The sequence below is a fragment of the Pezoporus wallicus genome, unplaced genomic scaffold (assembly GCF_028554395.1).
Source record: "Pezoporus wallicus isolate ANWC-B61680 ecotype Strahan unplaced genomic scaffold, APGP_CSIRO_Pwel_v1 contig_8702, whole genome shotgun sequence".
In the NCBI taxonomy this organism is placed as follows: domain Eukaryota; kingdom Metazoa; phylum Chordata; class Aves; order Psittaciformes; family Psittacidae; genus Pezoporus; species Pezoporus wallicus.
The window spans coordinates 1,254,676-1,280,066 of record NW_026636754.1 but is presented as its reverse complement, the minus strand read 5'-3'; the positions used below and the strand labels follow the sequence as shown (position 1 = coordinate 1,280,066).

Here is a 25,391-nt window from a genome sequence, read left to right as displayed (position 1 = left end):
AAACCAGGTCGCCCAAGGCTCTGTCCTACGTGGCCTTGAACACTGCCAGGGATGGAGCATTTACCACTTCCTTGGGCAGCCTGTTCTAGTGCCTCACCACCCTCACAGTAAAGAGCTTCCTGATATCTAATCTGAACTTCCCCTGTCAAACCCACCATCTCTTGTGCCATCACTATGTATCACTAGTTTACTGCCTGTGATTTACAGCCAAGTACATCTGCCAGGATTGAAAAGAAAGACTAATCCAAAATTCACCTCAGCAAATTACCCTATACAGATTTGAGATAGAAGATAAAAAGCTCCATGGGACAAGAGAATAGTAGGTTAATGTCTCACTCACTTCAGTCAGCAATGAAGTAAAGCAAAAGGAACTGGATCCCAAGTTCATTCATCTCAACAAAACTGGGATTACTCCTGTTACTTCATGGCATAATTTCTGATGCCCTCCACTCTTACAAGTTATGCTGAGTCAGGTAATCAGAAACAGAGCAGCACATTTTCTCTTCATATTTCCTCAAAATAATTTGTTTATGAAGTAGCCACTGATGCTCAGCACTGGGTATAAAATACATTTTTTTGTATGCATGTATGAGAAATTGGCCTTTTCAGACACCATTAATTTGCATATGTCCTGTGAGTCCTGTGTATTCAATATATACTCACATGCATTTCAAAGCTTCACCCTCCATGAACTTACACACAAAGATTTGCATGAAATACACTCTGCAAAATAAACAAACACCTCAAACCAACAAACTGGTAAAGGGAAGCCAGGATAAACTCAAACTCGTTTTAAAAGGCACACTGTGTTGCTAAATATGGTGATAAATTAATAAAAGCAAGAATAAAGGCCAGCAAAGCCACCTGTAAAACTTAATTTCTTAAATAAGAAATTTCTGCTGCATTGCCTTCGATCAGAAGAAATATACCAGCACTTAACCATGTCTTGCAACAGTACATTGATTAATTCACAAGACTTTAAACACACAACAAAAACCATCCTTCTATCTAGCTGATACAACAAATGGAGTTGCAAACTGAAAGATTACCCAAATTAAAACCTGTGTGGTTTTAAGGCTGTTAATTTTACATCCCTGCTCTCATGACACTTTCTACTAAGCACAATCATAACATTAAGTTGACTCCTACCTGAAAACCTACGCTTTCAGCAGCCAATTAATCCTAGTACCACACTAAACCATCGTTCAGTTCCAATTCAGAAGGAAGAATCAATCTTCAGGTGAAATTACACAAGATCAAGTGAGCCTTTAAGGTCCTGCTCCTGCCTGATCCCAGCCACATGGCACCATTCCTCAGATTCCTCGGATACACAGTTGTGAAGCCCTTCACTGCGTATTAGGCTGCAGAAAGTCAGATAGTTATCTGTGGGTTAGTGAGCTGAAGGGGTTCACAGGAGGTATGCAACAAAGACAGGAAAAAAATTCCAAGATGGAAGCTGAGATTTCTCATATTTTGCACCCAAAAAAGCAGCAGATCAGCTCCTAGTTGCTCATTAGTATGATTTTCCTGAAGAATGTGGGAAAGAAAAATCCTGAAAACACCTAAATACCAACCCTGCTCATAACAGCTTGTGAAATCCAATAGGATCAAGGAACAGTGTGAGCCTGTAGGCTTGCTACAGGTTGGAAGACACCTTTACAGCTATAAATGGTAACCAACATGTCTAACATCCCAACATCTTTCAACAGCTTATCTTTAAAGCAAACCAACAATTACATTAAAATAAAGAATTTTATTGACAAAACTAACTTAGACAAAATGTATTCACTTACTGAATCCAGAAAGCAGAGATAGGCTCCCGAGCTCTGAATGACTGCTTGATTTTTAGCAAACCCAACTGTTGAAAAAACAAAGATAAAATTATGTGGCTGGCTTTACTGTTGTATTTTTTTTTAATCTTACTACCATCAGGAACAGATGAAAGGAAACACAAAAATCAGGATCACGGGAAGTACATGATTTTTCCATATTTAAAGCAAGGTCATTTGTAAATAGTTAATCAGTATGCCTATTTCAGTCATCTTCTCTGAGTGATTATCAGTTCCATGTGTTATAATTCTACCACCAAATAAACTTGGGCTACTTTTGCTAGTACTAGAAGAATATAATCTGCAATATCTACCTTGAAGAGTCAGCTATATCTCGGTTCCACATCCAGTACCTCAGATCATATAGTCACATAACGGCTTGGGTTGGAAGAGATTCCTAAAGGTCACCTAGTGCAACCCCCTGCAATGAGCAGATGCTGAAAACCCCTGGCTGTATATACATTCATCTCTTCAGTTCTAACAAATAATAACAAATCTTAAGAAGGAAAAGAAAGAATAAGAGCTTGCTATAAGAGCTCTTTCTTGAAAAGAAAGAATAAGAGCTAACCTGTTATACCCATCAGGGAAGTTCTGTTCTGTTCCACTATGCTCGTTAAATATAAAGTATGTAAATACAAAAAACTTCCTGTGCCATTAGTGTAATGGCACAGGTAATGCAGAGGGGAACCAAAGCAGAATACATAACCAATGAGCACAAACCTGGCTTATTTAATACCACATATAATACCATCTATCAAAGACACTGAAATACAGATTTAGACAATTGACAACACTGGCATCCAGTCTTTTTGTTTCTGACCCCCTGACCCTTGCTGAATCTTTTACCAAGTCACTTCAGGAAGTTGAACTGAAAGAAAACCTTTTGTCAGCTTAATTTCGGAAGCAGATGACAGCATTGGCAGGTCAAACTAATGCCAGGGCAGAAATAAAAAAGGAGGGGGGACAGAGCAGCAATACACAGCCAAGGGTAAGGATGGGACTACAGCAACCAGCAAGAAGATGTATTTCAGTGGTAAACTGAGTTCATCTGCAAGGTTGTTTTATCTGGGAATATTTTTGCATGTAGACAAGACCTACCCAAGAACATGATGGTCTTTGAACTCTTCTCCCAGGCAGCATTATAAGAAGAGACCACGTATATCCAGAGTTATTCTGAAAAGTGCCATATGAATTCCAATTGGTCATAATACCTAACATTTAAGCTTCATTTAAAGTATTTATGGAACCCAGTCAAAGGAATACAGCAAAAGATTGCCCTGACATGCGAACCAAATGAGGTGAAGATATGCAATACTGTAGGGTTTTTATACTTTAATAGAAAAATCTGGAATCGTAAAGCCAGAAAAATCTCACCATGAAGTGAAGCAGGATCATTTTAAATAATACTGTCTCTAAAGTTCCTGCTTTTGCATTTGAAAAAAGCAGAATTCTGTAATTCTCCACTCTTTTTGTGATACAGGTTTAAGTTTACTCAGGAAACAAATTTAAGTGGGCTCAAAGGTTCACTTAGTTTTAATGTGCATGCTCCTTGGCTATTTTGCCGAGTTGTCCAAGTACAGAAAAAGCCTTATGACTGCATTTCTTACTGCCTCAAAGGAACATTATGTCAACTACCAACAGAATACTACAAATGAAGGCTCCTCCTCATAATTGTGCTATTCTTTTCGTACTTATTTTGAGTATTTTAATCCTTACCTTCTTATAATCATGGATTTCTCAGGCTTACTATCTTACAGTATATTACCTTTTTAGACACATATGAACATCTAATCTCACATATACAGTTACTCTCATTCTCCTTCCTATTGGCAGTAAAAAAGCAGCTGGCAAAGTCAGTAGCTACCACAACAGCAGAGCTGAAACCTGGCATGAGCAGTTTTAGTGGGAAACAACTGATGAAAGTTAGCAGGTCTGGACATGCCAAACAAGCAAACCCCCAACACTATGGAGGTCCCTACACAAGCGAGAGGTAGAAGAACAGAACAGAACTAAACCTGCCCAACATCAATGAAATCACTACTTTCACACATCATTACCAGCCGTAAAGCAGCCTGTACTTGTATTTCAATGCTATCATTAGTATACCCGATATTTCAGCAACCTTCAGCAGAAAATAATGAAGAACTAGGAATCAGCAGGAAAAAAAGAGAAGGCAGCTAAAGGCAACTACAAGATGACAATTATATTACTCAATGAATGTTCTGAAATATTTCAGATCTCTTTTTAAAATAAACCACTTTACATAAAATACTGAAATCTTTATGATTTGTTATGAGAAAAAGTTGGAACATGTTTCTTTCTAACATTAAGACAGAAATCATCCTGAAGCTTTTACTATACCAGCCATTTTTTTAAGGGGGATAGAAGAAAACACACATACTTTAGAGGTTATTAGTAAGGGAGATGTAACTTCCCATGGAAGAAACTAGATACTAAAACTGGTTTCAGCACAACAAATCCTATGCTTGGCATGAGGAAAAAAAATTTCTTTCATATTACTTTGCTGAACAAAATGCAAAGTTTGTGCCAGGTCTCTGAGTTTTGTAAGGCCTGCTTACTTGGTGAAAAGAGCCTGTCACCATGGTTACAGCCGTAAAAACTTAAGCCTCAGTGAGATATTAACATTCCTCACTCTTGGAAAGAAAAAGGTTTCCTTTTTTTAGGCAAGTGACCCTTTCTTTTTTCTAGGTTCCCCCCCTTTCTTTTACATGCTAGAAAAGAATCAGGAATAAATCCTAATCTTGTGTAAATAGTTGAAGATGTGAAGCCTGACTAGTACATTGTTTCTGTACTAAAGCATCTTCTTTTAAAGGAAAGACTCCTTACAGTTGTAACTAGTCCTTAACATAATAAAAGTAAATCACTGAAAGCAAACAAATACTATGGATTTCAAGTAACCTGCTCCTAAGATGTAACAACCGTGAAGAAAAGATGTCCTCATTTTAATGGTGACCTGAGAGTGACTTCCACATGAATAAGCTTGGGTTTGTTTTTTTTAAAAAACTCTGCATTTCATACTATTACTTAAAACAATGCTCACAGCTGCATCCCCCACCCCCAATTTATTAAACATTTGTTCAGGTTTCAGCTATCCCAACACTAACAAATGCAAGTTAAAACCAAAAATAACCTGATATATCCCTAATGGCACAATATGCTCCCTATAGTTCACAATTCAGTTTTAGGTTCACATTTCTAAAGTGCGAAGGTGAACTGACTTCAGAATTCTAGCATGAATTACTGCCAAAATGTTGTACTTGCGTGCAAACTAAAACCCAGTTTACACACAACTGCATCCTACCTAGCTTCTAGATCATCAACTAAGGGAAGTACAATCTGAAAAGAGACTGATCATCCAATAGTTGGAGAGGGGGGTGCAGGAAGATAGATAAATTTCCAGAAATACAAGGAATTCTTGACATTGCTTTATCTGTTGTCCAAAGGAGAAAAATTCCCTCTACGAATCTTGTCTGTCTTTTGTCATCAGCAGCTCAATAATGCTAATATTGAAAGCTACGCTGTCAAAACAACATCAGTTCATGCTAGAAATATTAAAATACTTCAAATATTTATAGCAACAGTTATGCTGTATTAGTTCAGTATTGCTAGGTCTGACAACTGTTTAAAAAACAGCTTTAAATAAGTCCGTAGTCAAAAGAAATGATAGTAAATAAAGCCAGGGGCCTGTACCAATGTGCAGATTTAGTGCACAAATTCCAATTTTTCTGCATGTTTCAACATTGGATGATAATTAAACCTTCTGAAAAAGAACTGGGCTTTTTCGTAAAAAGATCATTTTGAGCTATCTGTAATAAGCCTGGGTTTCTTTCAGTTACAAAAGGGGTATTTTGTTAAAAAAAAAAACCACCCAACAAACAGAAACTGACCAGATTTTGCATTACAGTGTTTCCAAAGTGTGCCTTTTAAGTGAAGTAACTGGAAAGACACACATTTGGAACCAATTTTCTATCAGGTCTTACCTGTCTACTCCCACAAAAATCCAGAATGATTAGATATACAACTCCTATACACAATGTGAACACCCTGTTCTGCTTGGTTTGTCCTGCTGCTCTCCTTTGGAATACAGACTAACACTAGCTTCTTCAAAGAGCAGTATGTTTTATTTCTATTTTACAGTTAAGCAAGCTTGTCTGCTAAAAAAAAAAAAAAAAAAACAAACCCAAACCTTAACATAACCAAAACAAGCAAAAGAAGAACTCTTAGAGAAATTCGTTTGTTATCTCCTCCAGGGGTAAATGCAATTCATATTAGCATGTAAATTGACACGGAATCACATCATACACCTTTTCTGTAGCTCACTAAACATACTGGTTTAGCTCTTTGTCTAAACAGGTAGGAATTTAGTGAGAGTTTTTAGCTCACATCAAAACTTTTCTGAAACCTCTGTTTTGATCTGATCATCAAAAGAGAAAGCAAAAACGTATTTTGTTCTATTTCAGGGTCTATTCTGCATTTACTTTTTAAATCCTTCTGTGAGAAATTTTAGGTTTCTTTTTTCTTAAACCCCATCTCCTGAAGATGACTCAGATCTCTGAAAGCCAAAGTAAAACTGTAAGTGTTACCACCACTGTGTATACTACAACTAAACAAAATTCTTTTGCAGAGTAGCATGAGTGTTAAGCCAAGTTCTTCTTTCCTGGACATATAAACAAATCCTACAGAACCAAAACCAACAGGGCCAAATTTTAATTGGGAATGAGGTTTTGAACAGAGAGCTCTGGAACACATTGTGGGTTGTTTTTTTAACACTGCAATGCAAGTAGCTATAAAGACACTTTTCAAACTAAAAAATACAAGATGCCTGCGATAAGAAGCTAACTCTCCAAAAGAATCACTATTAAGCTACATACCGCCTCGAGGTTCAGATGAATCATTGCTACCAACAATTACTGGAACACCAGCATCTTCCAACTTCATCTTCCATTTTTCAATTATTTCAGCTGAAGCATCCTAGAAAAATGATGACACAGACAGCAGCTTTTTAAGTGTATGGTGAACCAAACACAGTCCAAACCAAAGATTCCTATCAGAGACAGTATTTACTTGGGCAGTATCTTAAATAAGGTTGGAAACATACCTCACTGGCATCATTAAAAACAGACAGCTCCATAGTTCCTTTAAAATCTTGTTCCCAAACTGACTTCAAGCATTCATCTAACCAGCATTCACTATTGTGAACAGGCACGATGACAGACTACAAGGAAAGAAACGAAAATTCCAGTGTATGTCAGTATGCACTATTTTTGTTTACTTACACTATAAGAATATTCATTAAAAAGGGCAAGTGCCAGATCTTGCTGAAACTCTTCACAAAAAAAAAATGCACTTAAAAATAAAAAAGAAGGCAAAGATCCTCTCTTTTAATTCTAAATATATGATTGACTTTCTTCTTTATCAAGCTATCTTTTTCATTTTTTAAGTTATAAAATGGCTGTTGGTAGATCTCCAAGGAAAGAGACTACTGAAGCAAAAAACACAAACAAAACATCTGCAACACCACACTAACCTATTTCTAGTATTCCTGTATTTCTTAGGACACTCTAAGCTCACTACTTACTAGGAGATGCTCATATATGCAGCCTGTACCCTTGGGCTCTAACCATGTTTCTTAAAATGGCTCTTTTTAAAACTGCTATTAAGCACATTAGATGCCGTTTGCCATACTTCCATAGTCTATGATTTCAACTTCAAGCTTTCCTATTACAGCCTCTACTGGTTCAGCCACACACATGCAAAGCATGAAAACCTACCTGAAGTATTTTAAAACTGGTTAGAAACCAGAGATGAGGGATTTTTCTGTTCAGTTACTCACCACTGTTCTAATTAGCCCCCCAAAAGCCAACAATTGCCCCCAAATTCTTTCAGTATCTCAAAAATAAACATTCTGGCTATGCTTGTAAAGGGAAAGGCCAAACCTGTACCTGCTAAGGCCTCTTCTAGATGGGAAACTTAAGGCAAAGAACCCAAGTAACCTGTAAAAAGTCTCACTGGACATTTTAAGAAGTTCCTAGAAACAGAACTTCAACTCATCAAGTGATGTAACCATAAACACGCAAGTTGAAGAAACAGAAGGTTAGTTCCTATTGCATGTGAGGATCTTACAAAACAAAATACTAGAAGAATATTGAAATTTAATTAATCAAGATTTAGTGACATGTGAGTACATGTACACTGCAAATACAGGCAAATCATACATGAGTAGGAAGATTTGGTGCATGCTTTTGTTTTTCTACAGCAGTAGAAAACTCACAAAGAAGAAATGTGAGAACATTCCATAGCAAAATTAAGACTATTGTTGTCTAAATTGAATGAACAACCTGATTTTTGGCAGGATGCTGTAGGAGGCGAAAGGGGTATTTAAAAGAAGTAGGAGGAAATCTGTCTAAAGTTTTAAGCAAAGCAGGTCTTTGACTTCTGTTTTGGAGAGATAAATAAGTAGAAGGAGAAATAAAAACAAAAATATGAAATTAATTACCAAATAATTCCAACATACAGACAAAAAAAAATCAGAACTTTGAGACTAAAAGAACAAGCAAAAATATGAGATTCTAAACCAATATATATCAACTCTGAATTTTAATATCATTTAGGTCTAGATGGCAATAAAAATGCAACCCTATGCATTTATACTAATCAATCTAACATATTCATTCAGAAAGAAAAGGGTTCTCCAAGTCTTCCAATGACCATATAAACTAGCCACAGGTTTTCACATCCAGAAAAACAAATCATTTGCCAATGTTTTCTGATTAACTCTGTAAAACTGTAACTATTGCATCACAAATCAGCTCAATATTGTCTTGAAAATTACAAAACTGGAACTTCTTTGGTTTATTTCCTCATAATGAACTCCTGGTTTAACTCAGGACAGCAGGGCAAAACACCACAATAAAGTTTGGACTTCAGTTTAGTTTGAACTGAAAACAATACTTTAATGGTAGCACGTGTAAAAGCATCCATAAGTACCTCACTGCACTAAGGTACTCAGGACTTAACATAAAAACTCATAACAGATTAGTATGAAACACAAAATTTGCAGCTGGTACTTGTCCTGAACTAGGCATTCATAAACTGGCCTTGATCCTCAAGTAACTGTACCAGAACACTTCAGTCTCCTTATTTCATTTAAGGAGGGGAAAGCATCAACCAGGGCACTGTTGCACTTATGGATTCATATCAAAAAACCCCCAATGAGCTGGCAGTAACCTCAAGAGACAGTCTCTACTTCTTCTGTCCCAAAACATGTCAACTAAAGCTGACAAACATCTCCAGGGACAGAAACACCAGCCTTGCTAAGGCAATCTCTAAAAGCAGGCATAAAGGAGACCTGGCATACCATCTTCCAAATGGCTGAAGTAATTTTGCTGCAATTTATGCCAACTACCACTTCCTGGTCTCTGCACGGATTATTATTCCAGTTCCCTTTGCAGTAGCCTTTCATATATTTGAAAACTGGTACTATAATATTGAACTACAAAAATACACAAAGCTCCTGCAAAGTAACTTTGAGTGAACACAGGGACACAAATTGAAACAAGTAACGTATTTTTGTCATTGGAATATCAACTGAGTGACAACTGAGTCAGAATTGTCCTTTCACTAGCAGAGAACAATTCATAGTAGGATCCAACAGAGGAACATCCTCACAGCCTGTAAGCCAAGCACAACAGTTAATATACAGAACCATGATCTGGTTTTAGAATCATAGAATCATAGAATAGTTAGGGTTGGAAAGGACCTTAAGATCATCTAGTTCCAACCCCCTGCCATAGGCAGGGACACCTCACACTTAACCAGGTCACCCAAGGCTTCGTCCAACCTGGCCTTGAACATCACCAGCGATGGAGCATTCACAACCTCCCTGGGCAACCCATTCCAGTGCCTCACCACCCTCACAGGAGGGAATTTCTTCCTTATATCCAACCTAAACTTCCCCTGTTTAAGTTTTAACCCGTTACCCCTTGTCCTATCAGTACAGCCCCTAATGAAGAGTCCCTCCCCAGCATTCCTAAAGGCCCCCTTCAGATACTGGAAGGCTGCTATGAGGTCTCCACGCAGCCTTCTCTTCTCCAGGCTGAACAGCCCCAACTTTCTCAGCCTGTCTCCATACAGGAGGTGCTCCAGCCCCTGATCATCCTCGTGGCCTCCTCTGGACTTGTTCCAACAGTCCCATGTCCTTTTTATGTTGAGGACATCAGAACGGCACACAATGCTCCAAGTGAGGTCTCAGTATTCCAAGTGAGGTTTTGAGCATTGTGACACTACCTGGTTTTTCCTGAACTTCTGATACTCTAGAGTAAGACCTGAAACAATTTCGGATCTTTTTAGTAGTGCTGTTTTGCTATCACTAAGCTGAAGATGATGATTCCCAGCTTTGCTGCAAAATGAATTTTGATATATGGCAAAGATGGCAGAATGTGAAATGGTTAAAAGGCAGCTCAATCCCTTTCCTTCTACAAATGTATTCACAAAAAAAAAAAAAACCACTCTCGTCCTCCCTCAGCTAGGCCTGAAAACCAACACATCAACCACAAGATAGAAGGAGAAAAAAGTGAGGTTTTAAAAACCAGTGTCAGAAACCATGCACTTGAGAATGCTTTGAATCCAAGAGCTCTCTTGTTGCTGGTATTACCACCAGCATCCTTCACTAAGAAGATACCTACTGACCAATTCCAAAGTGTAAACTTACTTTCACTTTCCACAAATTTCAGGGCAAACAGACGCCCACTTCCACATCGGAGTGTGGGAAATCTATTTTAAAAATCACTTTCACACTGCTGAAGATTCCAGATTAATCAGAAACCACTGTTTTTAAACAGTTTTCATACGAGTCATTATTTCAAGCCATTTAGAAACTCACGGCTGCTGGCAGAAGCACACTCGTTTTGCCACATCTCCTACGCGGGTTACTTTAAACAAACCCAGAGAGACTTTTCAGGCCACAAACTTTGACCTGCCTTTAGGATGCGAGACTCTGTGAAGCTGTCCATCATTTTTGCTTGCCTATTGATCTCTATGGGTTTGCTTTTCAGATAGCTGGCTCACTAAACCTAAATCACTGCCAAACCACAACAGTTGTATGTGTATAAACGTGAAAAAATAGTAATAATTAAGAATAAACCCAAACATTGTTACAGGGAGCACTAATAACGCCGGCCCGTCACTGTGCAGGGCCAGGCGGCACATAGCCGAGGCTGAGCCACAAACCCCGCTGCTTTCCTGCACCGAGCAACCGCTGCACCCACACACCTCCACGGCGAGCACCGCGGGGAGCGGGGAGCAGGGAGCGGGACCCGGGGCTCAGCCCCGAGCTGTCCACCCGGCCCGGCCTGCCCGGCGCCCCGGCTTCCCTCAGCCCCAGCCCGCCTGACACGTACCACCTGGACGGCGCAGCCTCGGCCCGCCGGCGGCCGGGGGGGCACGGGGCGGCGGGCCCCAGCTCTGCCCGCCTCCGCCATGACAGCCTCCGCCTCTCACTCCGGAACGGCCTGGGGGAGCCGGAGCTCCAGGCCGGGGTGGAAGCGGGTGCCCGCGGGGTGCTGCCGGTCTCCCCCCCCCGCCCCGCCCGGGGTTTCCTCCCCGGGAACAGGCCCCGCCGCTCCCGCTCCTCACGCCCGCGCCGCCGCCGCCTCGTCCCTTCAGGCCTTTCCCGCCCCGCGCTCCAGCGGGAGCTGCCTCAACGCGCGCGGGGCAGAGGAACAAGGATGGCTCCGGCGGCCGGAAGCTGCTTTGGGCGACGGGCTAGGCCGGCGGCGAGCAGCGAGGCGATGAAGGGGGAGGCCGGGCCGGGAGGCCGGGAACGGCTTCGGCCTGGGGCTGGAGGGCCCCGTGAGGCGATTTAAAGCTTTAAAGGTGCGAGGTGTCAGCTCCGGGTGCGCTGGTCGAGCCGCAGGCAGCTGAAGGTCTTCTCTGTGGAGGCAGCAATTAGTTAAATAAGCGGTGCCTGCGGTTTCCCACCCGTTCTCTAATGGCAGTGTTTTACATGTGTCTCTCCAGTCAGCACTGGGCTGCTCAGTGCGACCAGGGCCTTTTCCAATGAAAACGAGGAAATACTTCTTGGCTGCAGTGATACCATTATCGATCATTTACTTACATGTGCAGCCACTTGGTCCCCTGGAAGTATTCACAGCTAAAAGGTACAGCAAGAGCAGGCCCTGTACAACAACCTGTTTTAAACTTTGCACAAAGCGATCCTTGTTGAGCAAAATCCAGAGATTATCCCTTGTTTATCTGAAGAGCGTTCAACAGCCAGACAATGCAAGCAGCAAACAGAGCAGAGTTATCTTAAAGTGTTCTCTGGCACACCAGTCACAGAGCTGAGGAGGTGAGGACGACAGCCAAGCAGTAATTCACCCTCGGAATCTATTTCAAGTTATCTACACGGCTTCTCTCCATCCAGCCTCAGTTTAATCTCTCTGTGAACAGCACTGCTGAATACGATCATTGCTTTCTCTGGCCATGAAGGCTGAGAGCACTTCGATGCTGCCTGCATGCCTTGCGTTATCTAAGAAAGTGTAGCAGAGTATTGCTTTACTCGCTCTGAACCAAACAAAAGTCCCAGTCAGGGACCAGTGCCTCATTATGTGAAGCAGTCTACAAAACGCAGAGCAAACCCCATACTTCCTTCCCAGAGGAGAGCACAGAACCGACCAAAACCACCAGCAATGTTATACTCTGCAGCTGACCACCGAGGGTAATTAAATACAAACATCTCCTTAAAACGTGGTTCTCATTTAGGGGGATTTTGGACAGACTTTTAAAGGCCCACAAGCATGCAGAAACCATTCAGGGGGATTTTCAGTGCAACCTAGGCATCTAGCTTCCATTGTGAGAGTTGTTACCTACTGGCTTTTGAAAACCTAGCAGGCATTTCTGTGTTCTTGGGCAATTAAATAGTTTTCAAAATACAGTCCATTGTTTCAGTGCCTGTTCCTCTTTCATGTGGGTCAGAATGGAAAGAGATCTAATGGTGTCGCGACAGACTCATTTAGAAACAAGCAAAAATGGTTTGGTCCTAGTTGTACTTTCAATTGCTCTGCTTCATGGGTTTTTCAGAGTGGTGAGGAACAGCACAGAAAGTTCTCGCAGCTAAAAGCATTCCAGAGTCTTAAGACTTTTCTCATCATACTAGTTTTTAGCTTTTATTTCTGATAAAACAGTCTCTTGAGGATCATTACTGTGAACCTAAAACCTGCAAATTCTGGAGGCTTGAGCCATCAAGTAGAAAGTTTCCTCATCTTGATGGAAAGAAACGGTATCTGGAAAGTTGTTTTGCTTTCTACATTTAGCTGTCATTTCAAAAATGACACAGCCTAGTTATAGTAGGAATAACTTAGACCTATTGACTTGTGAGGACAGATCTCAACTGATTCACTGGGAGTTTAAAAGAAAGACAAAAAAAGGACTCCTTGTGTAGGCTGTCACTGGGGTTTTTAGGCCAAGTCGGCTTGGGTTTAGTTTCTTTTTGTACGGGTCAAACTGTAACTGGGAGGGTAAGAGAGTATCCTTACAAACAAATCAATTTCTTGGTGTTGTGGAGCATGTGGGCAACTTAATTCAGGCATATCTTTATTGGGATGACTGAGTGAGTATAGAGTTTTCTTCTAACACCTTTGTTGCTGAATTTGTAAGTTTCACTACTGAATTATTTCCAGAACACACCATATTGAAAGGATCATTCAACAAAGTAGGTAAAATATTCAGTTTACAGCTAGCTTTGAAACCACTTCTATTCAAAGAATGCTTTGAGCTTCCAAAAATGGTCAGTTATGTTCATAAATATCACTGTTAAGTGGCAAGAGGGGTGCAGTATTTCTTATTATAGTACTATAGGGCAGAATGGGATTTGAGAAGCTCATCTAGCAGTCGTGCCATCCTAAGACAGGATCAACTTTGTCATAAACTTAAACAGGGGAAGTTTAGATTGGATATAAGGAAAAAATTCTTTACTGTTAGGGTGGTGAGGCACTGGAATGGGTTGCCCAGGGAGGCTGTGAATGCTCCATCCCTGGAGGTGTTTGAGGCCCGGCTGGACAAAGCCTTGGGTGCCCTGGTTTAGTGTGAGTTGTCCCTGCCCATGGCAGGGGGGTTGGAACTGGATGATCTTAAGGTCCTTTCCAACCCAAACCATTCTATGATTCTATGATTCCTGACAAATAACTACTAGCCTGTTCACAAAGGCCTTCCTCCAACAATGGAGGTTTCAGAACATCCTCAGACAATTTATTGCAGCCCTCAATATCTTTACCCTTAGAATGAATTTCTTAATATCTAGACAAGGGGTAATGGGTACCAGTTACTGCTGAGGAGATTCTGACTGGACTCAAGAAGAAAAATTTTCCGAATGAGAATTATCAGCCATTGTAATCATCTCCCCAGGGAGGTGGTGACTCCCCAGCACAGGACGTCTGGCCATGGTGCTGAGACATCTAGTCTGGGTCATGCTTTACCTAGAAGGGATGGACCAGATCTTTTTCCCCTAGCAAAAACATCCAGACACCTATCATTGCCTCAGTTTTAGACTTGTTGAGCCTATTGCATGACTTCCCTCTGTTACACAGAAGCTCCTTGCTCTCTCTCTTCACAGAATAAAGTCTTCAGTTCCCCGGTTTAGGTAGCGTTAGTAGTTTAAATACTTTCCCTTAGGCAAAAGTTAGCCTCCTTTCCTCCTACCTCAGCTGATTCACCAAGTTGACCACATTTTAGGCCAGATGTGAAAAGTTTTGCTGGGCTATTAAAACAAACCAAACCAACAACCTCACCACCACCACCCCCAGCACTCTGTCCTGCTTTTTTGCAGGCCTAACAAAGAAATAACTATTTCATTATCAGACATAGAGTCAGTACAAATGAGAAGGCAACTAACCTGCCAAAGATAAGACCAGAATCCCTTATACAGGACACAGCCCAGCATCCCCTGAGTCTGTAGCTCTGCCCTGAGCTTTCAGGGGTGCTCTCACAGCTCTCTCCCCAGCGGTTTATCCCTACAGCTGTGCTTTCCCTCTCAGCTGCCTTCTGGCTAATGCCTATGTTAACTCGTAGTTTGCCTGAGAGGGCTTGCAAACTCCATCCCAAATCTGTTATTCCTTATCCACCCTGCACCCCGCCACAGCCACTATTTATGTATTGTCAAGTTGCTGTCACAGTTCCCTCCCATCCTGCTCTCTTGTTAAGGTTATGCACATCTGATTCTTTCAGCCCTTCCTCGCTGTTCATTCTGTGTTCAATCTCATCTGGACTCTCTTTGGGTTCTCTGCATCTCCACTGGAAGATGAGACCCAGCGCCAGACCTGCGGTTCCTGCTGAGGTTGGACCAGTGCTGGGCAAGCAGGATTACTTCGCATGTCTTGCAGGCCCTACTCCTGTTTGCACAGCTTAGTGCAGTGTTTGCCTTTTTCACAATGGCTTGACACTGTTGACTCGTAATCAGCTTGTGATCTATTATATCCCCTAGATCTTTTTCTGCATGAGGGAAACAGTATTTTAGCAGTTTTATTCCAGTCAGCCACATGAGAAGAAAATGACTGAAGTAGTGTGAGTGAGATTATCTTCTTTGTGCTTCAATACCAGAATTGTTTACTGGTTTCCAATTAGTTACATGTGTACGCCCCGTTAAGGGAGTTGCACAAGTGCTGCTAATGCCTTCCTTTGGCCTTCAGAGCCTTTATTACTAGTGGAGACTAGTACCTAGGAGTTATTTGGGCCAATTTCCCTGTGTACTCAAGACTTCAAATGCTCCGCTGAAATTGCAGGGCTGATTGCTCTGAAAAAGCCTCTTACAATTTAGAGATACTGAGGTTGAATAATCTTGTTGAAAAATTCTGTTGCTTTTTTGAGAAGTGGTGTGTGAAACATTTGTCTCTTCAAAACACTAGCTGTCGTTACAAAGGATGTTGCTGTTGCTTGGTTTTTTTTTGTTAAATGAGTCAATCTGAAGAAGCCTGTGGTTGTTTTAATGAGCTGGCAAATGTCACAAATATTTTGTTAACAGGAGAACTGGACTTAAGTACTTTTGTGGGTAAACTAGAAAGATGGCATTCATTTCAGTACCAGTCCACACCTCCAAACATACACTCTTCTTGACCACCACCAGTCATCCCGCTCCCCATTTCATGTCCTCCCATCACCCTGCTGGGCCACACTGCAGTTTTCTGCAGGTCCTCTGTTCTGCTTAAGCTATCCTCTTAGCTGCTTTAGTTCAGGCTACTGAGTATACTCTTACGTTTAGTGTGGCCTTGTGGCAATAAGGCTGCAGGATATAAAGTAGTGGCAAGGGAGAGGCACAGTTTTTCCACAGAGCTGAAGATCATCAATGCAGGTTTTTCTTTACCTAGGGCTCCAATACTTGAACAACCTTTATGCAAAGTTACACTTTCATTTGTCAATCTTTTCATAAAGGAATGCTTCTATATAATGTGTGTATATAGAGAATGCAATAAAAGAAACATTTGAAGTCTGCTGCAGAATGCAGTGATAGGCAATAACCACCTGGTTAATACAGCTTAGTTTTGTTATTAAGTAACCAATTTGAAACCTAGTAAAGTCATAATGGTATTTTCCTTACTTACACGAAAAGCTTTATAAGTAAGTTATTTGGTGGGGAAAAAAAAAAAGTTATTTACAAAAGATAGTAAGATTCAGATAATGGAAATAGATAAAAGCTGGCCTTGAAATCCCATTTTCCTAATCTTGACAAGTTCCTGTGTGCCACAAGTGATAACCCTTGAGAATCAAAGCTTTTACTTGAAGAATAAACCTCTAGACAGTTCAGTTTAACTTACTTGTTTTTCAAAACCATGCCTCTGTTTGATCTTCTTGATGACTGATGTGTTAAATACTTATGAAATGAATTTTTGCTCAAGAGCTGAGGAAAGTAGGTGCAATTGTGCATTTCCCAACAATTCACTGGTAAATTCATACTGTCCACAGTCAGAATTCTGTTGAACTTCAGTACCTTTGGGAGCTTAAACTTCTTTGTATATAAGCACAGGAAGCATCTGACATTTTAAGATGGGAAAGTGCTTAAAGAAATAAATCATATAGCTACAAAGGAATGTATATATAACAGGAACTGGGATGTGTATAATACACTGAGAACCACAAGACAATGTATTGGATGCACATCTTTATGTGACATACAGACAGAAAGGGAAATGAGTAACATTTTGAATTATGACTTAGCCAAAGGCCTCTATAAAAAAGATTACAAGAATTGTATAGCTCTAGAGAATACAGCAACATTTACTTAATACATCTTCATTGAAAACAGAATTCAATAGGCTCTTTAAATCCCAATACTACCCTATAAATAACACGTTATTATATCTTATTATATCTTTTAATAAAATTCTTAAAATACTAATCTACTATGGAAAGTGTGTCTTAAAGTGCAGTTTATTATGACTAATTCCATTCCAGTGTTGTTTAATTTTCAAGCAAAGACTGTTTTCCCATCTTACTGTAAATGCCAATTCTTCAGACTCACTCTGGGTTATGAAATTCAAAGTTCTTTCCAGTTCACGCATCTTCAGTAAAACAGTTTTACAGCTTCATTGAAGTTACTGATAATACTGCTGATAGTACAGAGGTTGGATAGTGAGCAACTTACTCCCTTTCAGCTGTATTGGCTGTGTGTTGTAAAAGAGTAGTAAAGATGTAATTCTTGACAGAAAATTGACCAGATGTGAGCAGAACAGAGACAGGAAACTCTTCTCGCTCAGTGAAAAGCTGTTACTCCATGTTTCTGTACTTTCTTTGCTGAATGTAACCCTTCTCAAGGCCAGGAAGGCCTTTGAACAGCCTGACAAATAAGCTGCTAACCTGAGGACCTCCTGCTCTGCAAGGAAACATGCCAACAAGATGTGCAAGTGGTATCTGTGATGGCTTGTTACTGTCTTATCCAATGGTGTATGTGGGTCCTGGGTTGTGGGAAGGACAGAGACACGGCCCCCATGTGAGATCTTCTGTGAAGTCAAGACTCATGATAGGGACATCTTCATGTTGGATAGAGGAGGTGTGTGATGCTATGGGGAGCAGGAGGTGAGGACACCACCAGCTCTTGCGGCTGCGCAGCACTGCTGCACTTCTCTGGCTTCAGGGCAGCTGAGGAGAAGCCATAGCCCCATGAAGCACTGGGATGATGGGGGCTGCCAGCACTGGGGCACAGGAAGGGTAAAGGAAAGGAGGGTCTGCAGCCTTTCAGACCTCAGCAAATCTCTCTGTGTAATAATCCTTCCAAAGGACATAATCAATTCACCGTAATTTTGTGTGAATAAGCTAACAATTGTGTCAAAGTGATTTTTAAGGTGGGGTTATGATATCTTCTCTGACATTACAGATAGAATTTGGCTATCAAAACTATTTGAGGAGGAGGTCTACAGAGACTACATTGTTGTGCAAGCAGGATATAAGAGATGACAGTAAATTATTCCATTGTGTGAAGGCTCCCTGGTAACATCGTCCCGATGCCATTAGAGCCTGCAATAAACCACCATACACAAAAGACTCTACTTCTCCCTCCCTGTGACAAAATGCTTACTCATCTGCTTCTGCTGAATACTCTTATTCTTTCCATAACCAACCCAACTTAACTTCTATCTAAACTTTCCCTTCCCAAATTAGGTACTTCTTTTTTTTTTCTGAACTGCAAGAGAGAGTGAGCTTTAAATTCACGATCTGGAAGCCAAGATCCTCATTTTGACTTCAAGTGAAATCAACCAAAAATAGCATTTTGCTAGCTTTGCTTCTTGTGCTACATCCAATTCTTTGCCTATTGAGGAGGAATTCAAGGATATATAAGTGTCCAACTCCATTGATAGCATTGACCTAGAAGCAGATCCTGCAGGTTTTTAAATACTGGGGTATCTGTAAATGCATATGAGAAGTTTAATTTTGTTTTAAAACCTCCACCTGTATAAAGTTGTATTCTTTAGTGTTCTCATCTTGGATTCTCAGATTATTTAGGTACCCAACAATCCATGTGCCAGTTGTGGTTATTATGCATGTAAACTTGAACTTTGACATTTCGTACTGTTGCAGAACATTGGTATGTGCATTCCTTTATCTTCCCACCGTCCCTGCAGTTGCTCTTCATTATTGTCAGTGCTTATTAGTTGGAAAACTACATTCCAGTTTGTTTGGGCCAATTAAGCAGTTGGAGAGAGCAGCTCTTGTAGGATTCCCACTAACTGTGTATCACCAGCCATCATCTACTGATGCATTAAACAGACCTGAGCTCTGCTGCGCTCTCAAAGAAGCAAACCCTTGTTTCTCAGTTGACCAGCTTGCAAAAGCTCTTCAGAATTCTGGGGGTTTCAGTCTCTTACAACAATTAAAGGGGAAAAGGCATTCTAAGTAAGAGCTGTTGTATGAATGATTGTCATAATTACTTTATATCAGTCATGTGTTTAGGATGCTGTCTTCCTAAATGCCAGCAGAGGAAACAGTCCTTGTGCTGCTTCAATATTGTGACTTGCAGCCTGTCTGAAAGCATAACAAAGACTTGATTGTGCAAGTGCCCAGCTGATCCAACAAGCAATGAATAAGTGAGCAATGGTCAACAGTGAAGGAGTGGATATCACAGAGGGCAATTCAAAAAGGTTATAGTGCTGTGAAGTGAGGGAGGCGTGAAATGAGATAGAACTAGAAATACAAAGATAATCAACTAGTAGTTAGTTTGAAATGGCCCATCATGTTTTGATAAAGCACAAAAAAGTAATATGACTATAAACCTCCCTTACCTTCGAAGTCCTACACTAATCTTTTTACCCTTCAATGGATTTGCTTGGCTTTTCAGCCAGAATCCTGTTGGAGAACGCAAGAGATACATAGACATATACATTACTAAGATGGCAAAGGTCAGATTTCATACATACTGCTTCAAGGACTTATCCCAAAAGCATTAAAAAAAAGAGAGTTTGGGTGACCACAGCGTCTTCTAAAAATATTAACATTTATTCTGGCTGCATGGTATTTCCAAGTAAAAATGCTTCTAAATTTGCTAGTCATTTCTTGACAGGTTTTGTTAGATTTCATGGCTTGTCACTGTCCTGGGACATTTCAAATGAAGATCTTTTAGCTTCCACAAGGCCTGTCAGCATACCTTCAAGCTTTCATGTTGTTTGGCCTTTGCCATTGCTCTCACAAGAAGCTAGCAGAGCGCCATAAATTTATGTCAGTTGATTTTCAGAGCTCCTCACCAACTAAATTCAGCATCATAATATAGAGAAGTGTCTTCCAGAAGGTCATGCAAGGAACTGAGTGGAAGCTTTGACAGAGAACCTCACTTGTCTTCTCAGTCCTGTATCAGCGGAGAGTTTCTGTGCTCAGATTTGTTGGCACCTAAGTGAGAGTGTAATCTGACCTAATAAAGCCAAAACATGCTTTGAACAAAAGCTGAAAGCCATCAGAACCTCGTTCAGCAGATGTATTGTTTGTCATCTGGAAACACTGCAAAATAGAAAGTTTGTCAGCTGAACTGCAGGTCTCTTTGGAGGAGTTTTCTTGCTGTCGAGCTGGGTGGTGCTAAAAGGGATGCAGGGCCCTTTGCCCCTTCCTTCAGATACATCTGCTCTGAAAATATTGCCACAAAGCAGCACAAAAAGCCCTGCTTCGTGGAGCAGCACAGATCTCATTTCATTAGCTGATCCATTGTTTTTCCTTAAGCAAATATGTAATAATGTAATTCCTGATCTGCTTTAATCGGAATTAGTGCTATTTCTCCCAGAATGTCACTGACAGGAGAACTGTGCAGGCAGATTGGGTATGGACAGGGAGCTCTTTCTGTTTTGTCTCTGTTAATGCTGCTTTATTTGCTAAGACATCACTTGTTTAGGGAGTGATTGAGTTTAGGAAGAAGTGAAAATCCATGTGCTGCTACTAACAATGAGCAACACTTGCTGCCCTAGAACTGCTACTGTATTAGTGTGGGGGGGAAGTTTGTCATATAAAAACTACCCCATGGACTAAATATGGCTCACAGGAGCTTGTCAGCCTTGCTCTAAAATAATCCCTGTCGTCAGATCTGAGGTGGATCTGAAAAGACCTGCTGTTGAGAATTAAGTGTGAAATTTGAAAACGATTAAGTTGAATTATTTACCCTGTTAGTTCATCATGTCTGCAAAAATATCCTCTTCCCTTCTAGTAACCTGGCAACGAATACACAGGGCACAATTATTTTTGCACAATTTGTAGGAGACTTGCATTAAAATGCATGTCAGTGGCTTTATTTCATGACAAGCAACACTGCAAATGTTTGTTTATCCTGGCAAGGGCTGGATTTGTTTAGTGTAACTTGCATTAGTTTTGTCTAAATTCTGAAGCAGAAAGGAAAATATGTTCTTGTTTTCAGAACAGTGTTACAAACACTCTCTTTAGCTTTGTTTTTATTATGAGAAGTGAATGCTAATGGGTTCGGGCCTGTGCTATCAGATTCTCCCACCAAGTACTGGAAACTTCTGAATGGGTTTGCAGCACTACTGATTGCACAGGCTGAGGCTACAGGTTGCAGGCTGTTTGTAGGCTGGAGGAGCTGGAGAAAATGAAAAACTAAGCCAGCCAAGAGGATATACATCAAGATAAATATCAGCTTCACCAGTGGCATGAATTACACTTTCTAAAACAGGAAATTAATGTTCATTAGATGGTGGAAATAAACAACTGGTCCTCTTAAAAGTCCTCAGATTAAATGCTGGGTTTCCGAGTGCTTTTTGGCAGACATTTGGAATACCTAGGTTATTGTGAAATGAAAAGAAAACACTAATTCTTGTGGATGAAACACACAGGACTATCCCCAGAACAACAATATACTGAGGCCTCTGTAGAGGTTTTTGGTTTTGACTTCAGCTTCATGCAGTCTCAGGCATGCAAGCATGAGTTAATGCCTGCAACCCAGAGGAGTCTCTAGGCTTAGGCACTAAATCCTCTGCCCGGGTCCCTAGGTCCTGAGATAGGGGCTGCTGTGTGGGATGGCAAATGATGAGTGTTTCTTAGCTATCTTTTGTGCTTTGTGTTACTTTGTTGATACTCCTAATAGGCTGCTTGGGTGCAGACATCATCCCTTTCAGTGCTTTTCAGTTTGATGTGCAGTTCCTGTCTGCATGAGCTGGGTTGCTTAAACACTTTAAGGTGTTTGGGAGGTGGAGGGGGGACAGCACCGGAGCCATTGCTACTGATGCTGTGGCCCTTGGCTCGATGAAAACCAAGCTGTGAAATTTGGGAAAATGGGCCTTGGTAGCATAAACTATGCTTTTTGCACTATCACAGGGCATGGGTTTAATCCTTACTCCACTTTAGACTTCTTGGCCAAGATTATGACACCTCACTCAGTCTGCCTAATCTGCATGTATTTTAGCTGGCTGAGGTGCTTATATTAAGAGCAATGAAGCCGGGAGTGTAGTCAGTCTCCCTCTGCAGTCAGCATGGAGAGGCAGGCACTTGCAGAAGGTGATTCAGTTCTTACCTGGGCTGAGTTACTGGTCTTGCAAAGAGGCTTCTAGGGAACACCGGCGAGGAGGACATACCTGACCTCCCTGCTTAAAGGCCAGTGTTAGTCCTGTGTCTTACTCCTCTCCATATGCAGCAGATGGAAATAAAGACCATGAGCAGAAAGGGACATTTATTTGCCAGCAACTCTTTTAAGTGCAGAAATTTAAAAAATAAAATACACACACTGCCCAAACTACTGATTTGCCTTAAATGTTCCAGTATTCCTGGTGAATGGATTTCACTGCCTGCAGAGGTGGCATCCCTGTGTTCTGCACAGCGGGAGCCCATACGTGTAACTCGAGGCACACCTACTGGTTTGGCCACATCACAAGTCCGGGCATCTCCACCTGTTTATTTATTTATAATTAACTTGTCCAAATAATGATTACTGTTTTTTTTTTTTTCCCCCGGAGTTTTTCTGCTTATCTGACAATTAAGACTCGGTATTTTCAGTCTCCCATTTGCGCCTGCAGCGAGATCCATTGATTCGGGTGGGAGCTGGTTGGGATCCGAATGCAAACATCCAGAGGCGGAAGCTGGATTGCGCTTGCAGCGGGAGCTGTTTGTTCCCGGCGCTGCCTGTGTGTCCAAGGGGAGAGGGGCAGCTCTGCTCCAGCGCTCCCCGCCCCCTCTTTCAACACTTCTGCAATGCTGCCTCGCTCTTTAAAATGCAGTCCCTAAACTGACACTGTTCCATCAGCAGTACTGCTGGCCTATGGCTCTATTTCAGCGCGCAGTTAATGCTGGCTGCTTCTAGGAAAGATTTGCTTGTGTTTCTTTTAATGGGTGTCATTTTCTGTTACATTCTGAAAGCCAAAATGTTACCATTTAAAACAGAAACAAAACCAAGAAAAGCAAGACCTGAGTAGTAGCAATTTAGGAGTAATAGCAACTATGCTCAGATATTAGGACTGAGAGAAGTAAGCAGGAATAGGCATAAGGGTGCAATTATGGGTGAATGTATTTTCATTACTAATTTTAATTTCATGAGAGCAAGTAACATGGTACCCCCTCTGCTACACACAAAGATTTCCCACTGTCCATTCAGCTCAACCTCTCCCTGGTTTATAACTCTGCTTGCTCCCATCTGTCTGCTGGATTTACCTTACAAACTCTACTTCTTTCATATTACACCTATATGAATTTTCTGTTGTCCTCTCTGTGGCTTGTTTGAATTCTTAGACCACTCTCTTCTCCCTCCTGCTTTGCCATGCATGCTGCTTAGCTATAGCTTTGCCTTTCCACAAAATACCCTGCTTCTCCTCCTTCCCCCTCCTCCTTTTAAAGTCTCGGATTTCCCTTGCTGGCAGCCGGTGAGAGGCTGCACACCATGCACTAGCTGTTGGGTCTGCTCTGTAACCACAGGACCCGATTCACCTCCTGCAAGCTGAGTAGTGTGAAAATAAATCAGCTGAGAGGGAGCTGGGTGGGAGTTGCAAAAACAGGGACACTTGGTGAAACCAGCACATGGGCTAGGCAATGACCAGCAAGGCCCTTGAGAAGTTTGCAGCTCTCCCATATATATTCCCTTTGGGACAAGCAAGGCTGAGTGAGACCTTTCAACAGATTAGCTCTGCCACACTGTTTAAACCAGCTTTGCATGTTCAGCTGCGATGTGCTTAACCCAAAATCCTGCATCTGAGAGTATCCTTACTGTGCCTTGGGGCCAGGCCCCAGCTTGGCAGGGGAGTTTTGTCCCTAATACATAGGATCTAAATGCAGCCGTGCTTTGAAGAAAATGTAAATCCAGACCTGAGCTTGAGCCCATCTCTAATCACTGCTTGATTTTGTTTTCTCCAAAGTACCAAAGCAAATTAGTCATCTCTCCTTCAGCAGGTTCTCCTCCTGCAGCCGCCTGCTCTCTGAGTCCTTTCAGATTGCCACTGTTGGTGCCTGGGTTTGTAGCTGTGACAAGCAAATATTTAAAGTGAATTTAGAAGCAAGTGTCGGAAGTGACTGTGTAGATCCTCATTTTCAGGTTGCTCCTTGAGGAAGGTGATGGAGCTTTATTGGGGTTCAAGTGTTTGAGTGTGTGAAGCTGTTTCCAGAACCTGTATCTCCAGTCCTGCCACATTAGGCCAAGTATAGTAGTAACTTAGTGGCTTCTATTTTCAGAGTAGTGTGAAAACTTTGCTGCAGAGGATTTATGTTTCCATTTGACATTATACAATATTTTCCTTCCAGATTTCTGTGAAGTTCTGCTCTTTCTGAATTGTAAATGTGAAAAAATTACTGTTCAGAATGTTCTCTCTTGAAAAGATGTTTGCTTTTCACAGCTCAAACAGAAAACAGCTCAGTGCATCCAAAAGCTGCCTCACCCTTTGAGCGTGTTCCCAGATCTCAGCCAAGAGCACTACTATGGAATAGCTGTGAGTAGCCGGAAGAGCATTGTGGGGATTGAGATGCAAATGAGCAAACCAAGCAGCCCCCTTCTCTGCAGAGGTTCCCTATCTCCTTCTGCCCCTCACTTTTGAACTGGGGGAGGCTTAACCTGGGCATGGCTCTGCAGCCATGAGCCCTGGCTCTGCAGCCAGAAATGCTGACTCTGCGACCACAAATCTGGGCTTTGCTCATTCTAAGACTCATCAGCTTGGGTCAGATGAAGGAACTGCATCAGCATCAATAAGGGCATGGAGGACAGGAGAGGCTTTCAAAGCCCCCATGTTGCCATTACTTTTCTGGCTCCCCTGAACTAAATGCTGCTGCCTTTTCTGAAGGGGGAGAAGGAAAGCCAGTGGCAGTGGCAACTGCAAAATAGCACATGCTGTTCTGTATCGTAAAGTTCCCAGTTTTCAGCCAGTTTCCAAAGTTCCAAAGTGTAATGTGAGCAGCTGCCTGGGCACTTGTTTGTTTTGTCAAATGCAGTGAGTTAGAATATTGCAAAGGAAATCAGATACAGTAAGTTGGGAGGCAGGCAGAGGGTCTCACATCTAAACACACGGAGGAATAAAGCCCTACGACGTTGTCTCTGTATGCTTTTCTTTCCAGTATGAGGGAAGGAAGCAAAACATTCCAACAAAATCTCCTTCTAAAGCA

The 25,391-nt window shown here is 41.4% G+C and overlaps 1 protein-coding gene across 5 annotated transcripts in view; it reads right to left on the bottom strand.

The window, feature by feature from the left end:
• The window catches only part of B3GNTL1 (UDP-GlcNAc:betaGal beta-1,3-N-acetylglucosaminyltransferase like 1), a 117,767-nt gene extending 106,348 nt beyond the window's left edge, over window positions 1-11,419 (bottom strand). For 3 of the 5 annotated variants that reach the window (XM_057401407.1, XM_057401409.1, XM_057401408.1), the window contains exons 1-4: window positions 11,249-11,419; window positions 6,949-7,065; window positions 6,722-6,821; window positions 1,794-1,858 (exon numbers count right to left, since the gene is read on the bottom strand). In XM_057401407.1, the coding sequence (XP_057257390.1) occupies window positions 1,794-1,858; window positions 6,722-6,821; window positions 6,949-7,065; window positions 11,249-11,329 (363 nt within the window). In that variant the 5' untranslated portion in view covers window positions 11,330-11,419. Of the gene's footprint in view, window positions 1-1,793; window positions 1,859-6,721; window positions 6,822-6,948; window positions 7,066-11,248 lie in introns of those variants that run through there. The other 2 variants (XM_057401411.1, XM_057401410.1) reach the window with 2 other exon arrangements.
• Between the last annotated feature and the right edge of the window lie 13,972 nt (window positions 11,420-25,391).